Source organism: Vicia villosa, linkage group LG5, assembly GCF_029867415.1.
Source record: "Vicia villosa cultivar HV-30 ecotype Madison, WI linkage group LG5, Vvil1.0, whole genome shotgun sequence".
Classification (NCBI taxonomy): Eukaryota; Viridiplantae; Streptophyta; class Magnoliopsida; order Fabales; family Fabaceae; genus Vicia; species Vicia villosa.
Window position 1 is genome coordinate 102,444,354 of NC_081184.1, and position 10,187 is coordinate 102,454,540.

Below are 10,187 nucleotides of genomic sequence, written 5' to 3' on the forward strand. Positions count from 1 at the left end.
TGGATTATTAGGAATATAAATTTTTGAGTAACTTGTGTTGCTAATGATTTATGGGTTGCATGGAAATATAGGAGGCCAACACTCATTTCATGGGCATGAAGTTGCAATGAGTTGTTTCTTCGGTATTTGAATATTGAACCTATTAATTTTTGTGTTTGTAGATGTTGTGATTCCAGTCACTTGCTTCATATATACTGGTGTGTTTGTTAGCACTTCAATACTATGACACACATAACATGGGGTTCTTTTTTTAACTGATAGCTTACATAAGGTGTTTACTTTGATACAGGCTGAGGGGGTTCACACGCTAGATAAATTTTCTTGAAAATCTGGATGCCGATTGGTAACCATTATCTAGTTTACTCAAAAAAATCTACACAAGGGAAGAAGAAGTAGGCAAATGTTTTGTTATTTATTTGTATACATGAGTGATTTCAATTTATTGGTCTTTACATTTCCAATAGGATTTTAAATACATAATAAATATAATAATTTTAAAAATGTATCAATCCAAATACGAGAAAAATGTGTTGTTTTTAAATTATTTATTTATCTAATATTTTTATTTTTATTTATTTTTAATTTAAAATATAATAATTTTAAAAGTAATACATGAATAATTCAAATATATATTATTCATGTCTTTCTTTGAAAAATTGGTACAATTTTGTTTTTATTTTAAAAATATGTTTTTTTATATTAAATTACTATGGTAAAACATTTTAATTATATTTTAAAAATAAAAATGTGCAGTCCACACCAGTAACCGTGCGGACGCACGGGTATCCCACTAGTACTTATTAGAAATCATTACTACTTTAAAATTTAAAAACGACAATTAAAAAAAAACATAAATTTTTACAAAAACGACATTTAAAAAGGAAGGAGAAATCCTAACATATTAATTTATTGCAAGTATGACCCAAAAAATTGTAACAATACAATTTTTCTTGTTGGTGATTCAAATGATGTATGCAACTTTTCTTTATCGTTAACAACACCTATTTCGTTGACTTTTCTTGCTTTTACTATATTTATATTTATTTTTTGAGTTTAAAGGTAGTGCACTGATAATGTAAACTAACTTTACACATACAACCATTCAAAATCCATACGCTTACTATGTCATATTAGTTTTTTTAAATTAAAATTGTGTTTTAATTAGATACATGGTTGAGATTGGGGTGTATATCCCTTTTTCTCTTTATTTTTTAGTCACTTTACGTTTTAAACGTTCAATAGTTATAAGTTACTCGAGTACCAAATTACAACGGGTACGGATGAACATATTATCAACTAAAGACAATTTCTCAACATACCCCATGCATCTATCACGCACCGTCGAATTGACAAAATTGTCCTCGTATTTTCGTAGATGCATCTACGAAACTCCTTAAAACAAAGTGAAACGTGAGATTTTTCCAATTAATTGAAAAAATCAGAATATTCCTTAAATACATTTACGAAAGATTTCATAAACTTAATTAATTTGAGATTGAGAAATTAATTTGAGATTTTTCCAATTAATTTGTAACTTAATTTGGGATTTTCCCAATTAATTATGAAAATCGCAAATTTCACTATGGTTTAAGATTAGGTATATGTAATCAAACTTAATTAATGGGTGGATTTTTCTCAATTAATTGGAAAAATCTCCAATTAAATTACAAATTAAATTACAAATTAATTGAGAAAATCTCAAATTCTCAATTAATTGGGAAAAATTGAGAAAAATCTTTATGGAACTTTGAGATTTTTTCAATTAATTGGGAAAATCTCAAGTTTCACTATGTAATTGAGAAAATCTCAAGTTTCACTATGTAATTGAGAAAATATCAAGTTTCACTATGTTTTATACGCTTCCGTAGATGCATCTACGGAAGAAAGCAAATTTTTTTAAAATGTGTGGTGCTTCTGAATGTGCATGAAATAGAGAGCAAAATTGGAATTTTGTGTGGTGTATAAGAGACGTACGAGGTTGGATGAGAAATTTTTTCAAATAAAATCTCCAAAGGATCTTACTGAATTCTAAATGAACCATCAAATTTATAAAACGAAAGGGTATATAACAGGGAGTGCTAATAAGATTCTCCTATAAAACAAGTTTGAAAATAACTGTCCTATCAAAAAAAATTCGGGCCGAATTGGGCCGGTTTAATTCAAACCGAGCACCCGTACACTTCGTCCTCCAAACCCGGTTCGTGCAGAAACTAAAAAGTAAATTAAAACCCTGTGTGTTTGAAACTTCGAATTGAAACCCTGAGAGTAGAATCAGTGTTCGTTAGAACCAAAAGCGCTTCTACTCCATAATCACTTATCAACACACAATGGCTTCCTCAAACAATTCCATAGCAGAAAACAAAAAAGCCAAAAAACCAGAAACCTCAACACCTACCAGCAAAATCAAAAAGGAAAAAGACGTAGAAAAATCCAGTGAGAAGAAGAAGAAGAACAACGAGGAGATCAAAAGCAACAAGAGTAAGAAACTCAAGTTCACCAATGGAAATTCCAAAGAAAAAGAAGAAAACGGAGTAAAACACGAGAACAATGACGAAGAAGAAGGAGGAGGAGATGAAGAAGCGAAAACGAACGTGTTCCCGATGAGTCGAATCAGGACGATAATCAAAGCGGAAATCAGCGATTTGCGTGTTACTCAGGAAGCTATATTGGCGATTAACAAAGCTACGGTAAGTTTATGAACATTTAAAATTTTTTTGTTGCTATAGTTTTTTATTTTTTCGTTTTTTGTTATGGATTTTTGATTTAGTGTTTGCATTTTTTTTTTCTTTGCAGGAGAAGTTTCTTGAACAATTGGCTCTGGAAGCTTATGCTTGTTGTGCTCAGGATCGTAAGAAATATCTGAGTTACAATCACCTATGTAATGTTCCTTTCAATTTCTCTTTCTTTTTTGTAAGCTATTACGTTTGTGCTTGCTGCTTAATTGCTTTTGTGTTTGAACCTATGTGATTTCCTTTTTGTGTAATGATATGGGAGTTCAGTGAAGTTAGGGTTAGTCTCGAGGACGTCTTCATGATTGATATCTATGGAATTTATAACTGATTAATTCGCAATTAGTAATTTCTGTTGTTGTTGTTGTTGTAACCTATAATTTTGTCTGTGTAGCTGTGAAACTTCATATAGAAGGCATGCTTGGTGTTTAGAATGTGGCAGTGTCCTACACTGACTCGCATGGTTGCATTTAAATTATTATTTGTGTCTAAGTGGTAGTGTCAATATAGTGTTTGTGTCGATGCTTCCTAGCCGCTCACCATATGGAATTTAAGGGGTTCTTTTCTTAGTTTTTGTAAAGCTATTAGGCTATAAATATAGAGTAAATGCTTTTGAGTGAGAGTAATATATTCCGCTTGAACAATTAAGAATTGATGTATGAAACTTATCAATTTTTACCTATCTATCAATGGTTATCTGTCCGTGTCTCGTATTTGACTCTTTGTTAACTTGTGATTGGTGGTTGACCTGTTTTGTTGTGTTTTCCTGCACAAATATTTGTCTTGAATAACAATGTAATTAGAACTTGACATTGTTCTTTTGTATGCACTTTGAAATGGAACTGCCTGAGTAGAATTCTCAGGCATTATGGGTTACACTTCTTAGATGAATAATGGGTGGGTGAGGTGAGTTTTTGATAGGAATTTGGATGAAATCAGCATGAAGTTTTTCCCCCACACTAAAATGTTACCAGGTCTATTCAATCAATCGTGTTAAGCCTATCAATTCATGGGAGCCTGAGGGCATGTCATGTGATATAGTATCCACCTAGTCATGTTATATAGCATTTTGCATGTAAATTTTCTCTCCATGTGATATCAAGTGTGCAGAATTTTTAGTTTCATCCGTTCACTTCTCAATAATTTCAACCCATTCACTTATAAATTTCACCACTTTGTTTTATAAACTATGAAGCTCCGACACGCCAATCAGAAGGCTGTCCCTGCATCGGACATGTATCAGACACCGACACGCGTACGACACGTATCAGACACGTTTTTGAAGTGTCCAACGGAAAACAAAAATAAAAATGCAAAGGACACGGATACGACACACTATTTCAAATAAATGGACACATCAACCTCTCAAATTCACCGAATTTTAAAAAATAAAAACGTTTTTACAATTCATTTTCCATTTCTCCACTATTAAAACAACTCCTATTCCTTGTTTTTTCATCTTCTCTGTTTGTTTTCATCTTCTTTATTTGTTTTCATCTTTGCCGCATGCCACTTCGCCTCACGCCGGTATTCCACCGTCACCCCGTCAGTATTCCACTCTTTCTCTTCCAATACTCATTCTTTTTCTTTCTTAATTGAAAGTACTCTATTTAAGTCTTTTTTTGGTTGATCAAGAGTACTAAGTTTAAGTGTACATACATTCTAGTTCTGTGTGCGCATAAATTACATTATTTTATTATTATATAAAATATATATCTGTGTCCATATCCTATGTTTTTTACATTAATAGTGTCCTCGTGTCTGTGTCCGTGTCCGAGTTCGGGCTTCATAGTTTATAAATCAATATTCTGATCGACGTGAAATAAAATTGACCTATTATTAAGCTAGGGTTAAATGGTGTTGAGCTATGGTAAAAAGTAAAAACCATTCAAATTCTTCAGTGCTGTGAAATAGAAAGAGGAGTGTGAATGCTTATCTAATCCTTAACTTTGCTCTTTTGTAGAATTTCTGTCATTCCAAGCTATTACAAATATTACCTTCTCTTTCCCTGTGCAATATTGAAGAAAATGTCTATCATGAATAAAAAATTGTCAGGTTTTGAAAGAAAAGTAATAAATTTAACTCATTGAGTTAGGTACTGGCATTTAATTCACTGCAAGCCTTTTGTTTTGATAATTTTGTTACTTCTACCTCTATCAATAAGAGAAAAAGTGAGGAGGGGGAAGTTCAATAACTCAATTTTGTAAAACCTTTTTTTGTGTCTTTGGTCTTCACTTGACAGTGTTAAAATTGAAAATGAACCAAGTCCAACACAATATTTAATATTTAACCCATGGCTTACATGGCTTGTAGAATTGGTACTTGCTATGTCCATGGTAATTGATCCTTGTGCATGTTTATTTGTTTGCTTGGTTATGCATTGTGACTTAAAAATTTCCCAATTACTTATTAGACAATTGCCTTGTGTTTCAGCAAATGTTGTTAGTAAGCAAAAAAGATTCGACTTTCTGTCTGGTAAATTCTTATCCCTGTTGAAACTTTCCCTCAGTAACTATTGAAATATTTGAAGTTTACTCTTCCATGTATTTATTTAGCACTAATTAAAAGGATTCCTGCACTGCGTTTGCTTGTCTAGATTTTGTTCCTGAGAAAGTGAAAGCTGAGGATGCATTAAGAGAGACAATCTCAAGAGGGGATAGAGGCGGTTAGGAAATGTAAAGCAAAGATGATTGATAATCTAATTTTGTACTTTTGTTTAATCTGTTACATTCTGGAATGGAAATATGTATGATGGTGAGCAATGCACTGTCTTGCATTTACCTTTTCTTTAAAGTCCCATTCTCTTATGGTTAGGTATTTTTTTCCAGGAATTATGCATACTCCATACCTGACATTGCTTTATCAGCATGCCTGTATTTTTTTGTTTTCATCTTAATTGTATTGAAAATTTGGTAACATATGAACTTGTATCAGTATGCCAAATATGAACTTGTAGTCATGTATAAAACACTAACATTCTGCACTTATGTTAATCCCTGGTAGGGGTGGGAATAGGCCAGGCCGGCCTACAGGGGCCTACGGCCCAGCCTACATAGGCCTAGGCCTATTTAATAAAGAGACCAGGCTTAGGCTTTTTTAAAAGCCTATTTTATTAAATAGGCCAGGCTTAGGCTATTAAAAAAGCCTATGAAGCCTTACAGGCCGGCCTATATTATCATATATATTAGAGATATGTTAAATAAGTTGATTCATGTATGCATATATATTAGAAAAAAAAAGCTAAATAGGCTACCCTATATATATATATATATATATATATATATATATATATATATATATATATATATATATATATATATATATATATATATATATATATATATATATATATATATATATATATATATATATATATATATATATATATATATATATATATATATATAAAACAAATGCTAAATAGGTTCACTTATATATGTATATATAGGCCAACCTACAAGACTTCTTAAGTTATATAGATTAATTGAAAACTTTAATGAGATACAAGCTTTTTAAATAGGTTTTCAGGCCAGGCCAGACTTTTAAAAAGGCCAGGCCAGGCCAAAAAACTGAGCCTATGGTAGGCCTTAGGCCAGACTTAGGCCTTTTAAGTTTATCATAGGCCAGGCTCAGGCCTTCTAAAGCCTAGCCTAGCCTATTTCCACCCCTAATCCCTGGTTCATTCTGAGTTTCAAACAAATTCTATTTTGTTTCAGCAACAACATTTGATAACGTGTAAGTACAAAAGTATGCAGATTTGAAACATAATCTGTCAGTTGGATAAACCAAATTTTTGTCAACTGTAACTACAACCCATTTGAGTTTCAGAATTCAAAGTATTTCATATTCCTTCTTTGTTTGAAACCTTAAATTTACCAGCACTGAACACATTTTTCATACTTTTCTCGCATTTTCTGGTTTGTGAAAAATCCATTTTTATTGAAAAATTAGAAATATCGCAACCTTAGAGATACCCCCTCTAATCTCAACAAGAAAACTAGATTAATATAACATACTAACGACAGAACTTGAAAAATTAGAAATCTTCCCAACTACTACCATATGACTATGCATGAGAACATAACCCTACTCGAGACCCACCCGAACTCACCCTTTGACTGGGAACTCCAGACCTTGAAAAATTAGAAATCTTGCCAACTACCATACGACTAGGCATGACAACATAACCGTACTCGAGACCCACCCGAACTCACCCTATGACTGGGTTTGGATGTTCTGATAAAATATAATATTGATATTTTGATTTGTAATTTAGTATTTGAAATATTTGAAATGTATATTTGAAATTTTTTTCTATTGTTTTATTTTATTATTGGTTATTTAATTTGATGTTAGAAAAAATGAATATTTCTATTGAAAAAATTGATTTCACTGTATGGATGGTGGCGGGGCAGGGATGCCCAAACCTATTTAAAACGAGTTTGAGTTTTAATTCTTTATCTCCATTAAAGATTGGGGTGGAAAACAAAAATTGTTCGGAAATACGGGTTTAAATACGGGAAGGTAAAAACTGTCTCCAGTCTGCCCCGTTGCCCATACGTTGTGTTCTAATGAATTGCTAAATTAAAAAATTAAAAGTTGATCATTGTGAACATATTTTCACATGTTTCTATCTAAAGTATTGACTCAAATCTAGCCTAACAATCTATGTTGACATTCAAACAGACCCGAAAATGAGATATACAGACAGTGGTCCAGCTTGCAAAATTGTTAAATGTCAATGGTGATGACTGATGGCTATCTCCATCCAATTTCTTAAATGAATTACTATTTACCTGAAGTAGACCTCTCAACAGTTCTCACATATAGTGCTAATAAAAATATTCTGTGCAACTGACTTTACCTCAGAAGAAATGTTCTACATATGTCATCATCCATTTTGAAGTTAATTAGTACATTCATCTTTCTTATTAAAATTGATTGAAAAAACATCTAACAATTACAGTAACACACTTATTTTTAGAAACTATCACATAACAGAAATTTCCATCACCATTAAATAATCATCTGTTAATCCATCACTCTTCCACAACAAACATATTTATGTTAACAAACTTAATCAGCACAGTCCCACTGGCAATAAACACCAAACTAGCACTAATAATGCATCGTAGTTCAAAGGCCAACATCAACAAAATTGATTCAAGTATAACCCACTTCATGTTTCTCACACAAACCTAATAATGCCATGAAACATCATCAAAATGTATTTTAAAAGTAAAATTATTATGACTTGTTCCTCAAGTTACCAGAAATCACTTGATTCTTTTGCTATTTCAGAAAATTACAATTTACAAGTTACCAGCAAAGTATTGATCATAGTGCTATTTTTTTCTTCTTTTGTTTTTTGCTTCCTGATATTTCAAGCAAAATATACATCAAATTAGCCTAACTTTGATACACCACCTTTCATTGATGTGTATGCTGACAATTAAAGCTTCTAAAGAAACACTTCACCAAACTTCAAGGAAAAAAAACTTTTCATGTTTCTTTATATTTCATTCCCTCCACCACTTCTTCAAGCATCAACACACTTCTTTTCACAAAACATAGTGATGATGAAGCATTCTTTCTTCTCTCTCACACTTCTTCTAATGGTTTTTGTCTCTTCCACTACAATTCTAGCTCAAAAATCACCTGCTCCGGCACCATCCACTGATTCACCCCCGACCGACATTATTCGAATCCTCAAAAAGGCCGGAGGGTACACCACGCTAATCCGTCTTCTCAAGACGACACAAGTATCCACCCAAATCAACTCTCAACTCTTAAACTCGAACGGCGGTTTGACCTTGTTTGCAGCGAACGATAATGCTTTTTCAAGCCTTAAACCGGGTTTCCTCAATTCGCTTAGCGATGAACAAAAGAACAAACTCATCCAATTCCACTTGCTACCTACATTTGTAGCAATATCGAATTTCGACACTCTTAGCAACCCGGTAAGAACACAGGCGGGTGATGATCCGTATAGGTTGGCGCTGAATGTAACAAGTTCAGGAAACCAAGTGAACATAACGACCGGCATTGTTAATGTCACGGTTGGTGGAACTGTTTACACCGATCACCAGCTCGCGGTTTACCAGGTCGACAAGGTGCTCCTTCCTCGGGACTTCTTTGTTGCTAAGCCTCCTGCACCGGCTCCAGCGCCTGAAAAGGCGAAGACATCGTCTAAGAAGAAATCTACTGACAGCGCCGAAGTTCCAAGCGGAAACGATGATTCTGGCGCTTTTACTGTGAAACAGCGGCGTCTGATGTTGGTTCCTGTTGCATTTGCTACAATGATAGTAGCATTACTTTCAGGGTGAAGATGATCATATGTCAAAGTTAATTAAAGATGAAGTGACCATGCAATTGGGGAGGGTTAATTGATCTACAATTTGTAGATTTATATATAGTGATTTTTCAATTATTGTCTTGTTATTTTTTCTTCTATTTCTTGTTTCTCATTTGAACCAAATCAGTTTGTATGTATGCTGCTGTTAAAAGAAAAAAGCAATGATCTATGCTAAATTGAGAAAGCTTCCTATGAAAAAACCAGTAATCCTAAAATCTTATGTTATTAAGCCTTTTAAGAATTTAACAATGTCATGATCAAAAGTAAGTTACCGAAGGGCTTGTGTTTACATTGATTATGTTGCATGTTTGGTTTCTTGTTAATTCAACCACTTTAAATTATAATTTTTATAAGAAATATATTCGATGATTGATCATTATTGATGGACTCAAGTTTCTTATGCACATGAGTGGTAAGATAAAGAATGAAAATAAATCATACTAATCATAACTCATCAACAACAATAAGCATGTCTTATTTCACTGAGTAGAGTCGAAGACTACATGGATTAACTTCTGCCATAATGTTCTATCGATGATCATGTTTCTCTTCAAATCGTTAATCTCTATATCTTTCGTAATGATTTCTCTTATAATTTTTCTAGGTTTGCCGGTACCTCTAATTCTTTGACTATCTTCATATAATCTACTCTCCTTATCATATAATATATAAATCTTCTCATTACATGCCCAAACCACCTAAGTCTTTTTTCCACTCGCTTTTCTACTACATGTCTTACCCTAACACTCTAATATTGTCATTTCTAATCTTATCCTATCTAGTCTTACCACACATTGTTGCACCTCAAAATTTACCCTCCAGAATTTTACTTTTATCTGGCTTAGACTTTGCATATTATCATTAAGTCATGTGCATATCATGCATTTCATTGAATATGACATGGGTTCAAAGAATCAACATTTGTGCAAGATGTTAGGGTTGTGTCATACCCCTGTTTTACCCCGCGCATTTCATTCATTTTTGGAGTGTCGCATTCGTTTTCATGTGCATTCAATCATCACATTTTGACATACTTTTAAAAAATTAGACTTTTATTAAAGTAAGCAAAAATAGCTGCATTTTGCATCTTTGCATATTTTTTA

The 10,187-nt window shown here is 32.8% G+C and overlaps 2 protein-coding genes across 2 annotated transcripts; both read left to right on the top strand.

The window, feature by feature from the left end:
* Positions 1-2,234: 2,234 nt before the first annotated feature.
* Positions 2,235-5,722, top strand: LOC131601908 (DNA polymerase II subunit B3-1-like). The gene is made up of 4 exons (XM_058873840.1): positions 2,235-2,687; positions 2,794-2,878; positions 5,163-5,204; positions 5,326-5,722. The coding sequence occupies exons 1-4, from the start codon at positions 2,328-2,330 to the stop codon at positions 5,397-5,399; spliced, it is 561 nt and encodes a 186-aa protein (XP_058729823.1). The 5' UTR covers positions 2,235-2,327; the 3' UTR covers positions 5,400-5,722.
* Positions 5,723-8,260: 2,538 nt separating this feature from the next.
* LOC131601907 (fasciclin-like arabinogalactan protein 12) lies at positions 8,261-9,360 on the top strand. The gene has a single exon (XM_058873839.1). The coding sequence runs from the start codon at positions 8,306-8,308 to the stop codon at positions 9,053-9,055; it is 750 nt and encodes a 249-aa protein (XP_058729822.1). The 5' UTR covers positions 8,261-8,305; the 3' UTR covers positions 9,056-9,360.
* Positions 9,361-10,187: the final 827 nt, after the last annotated feature.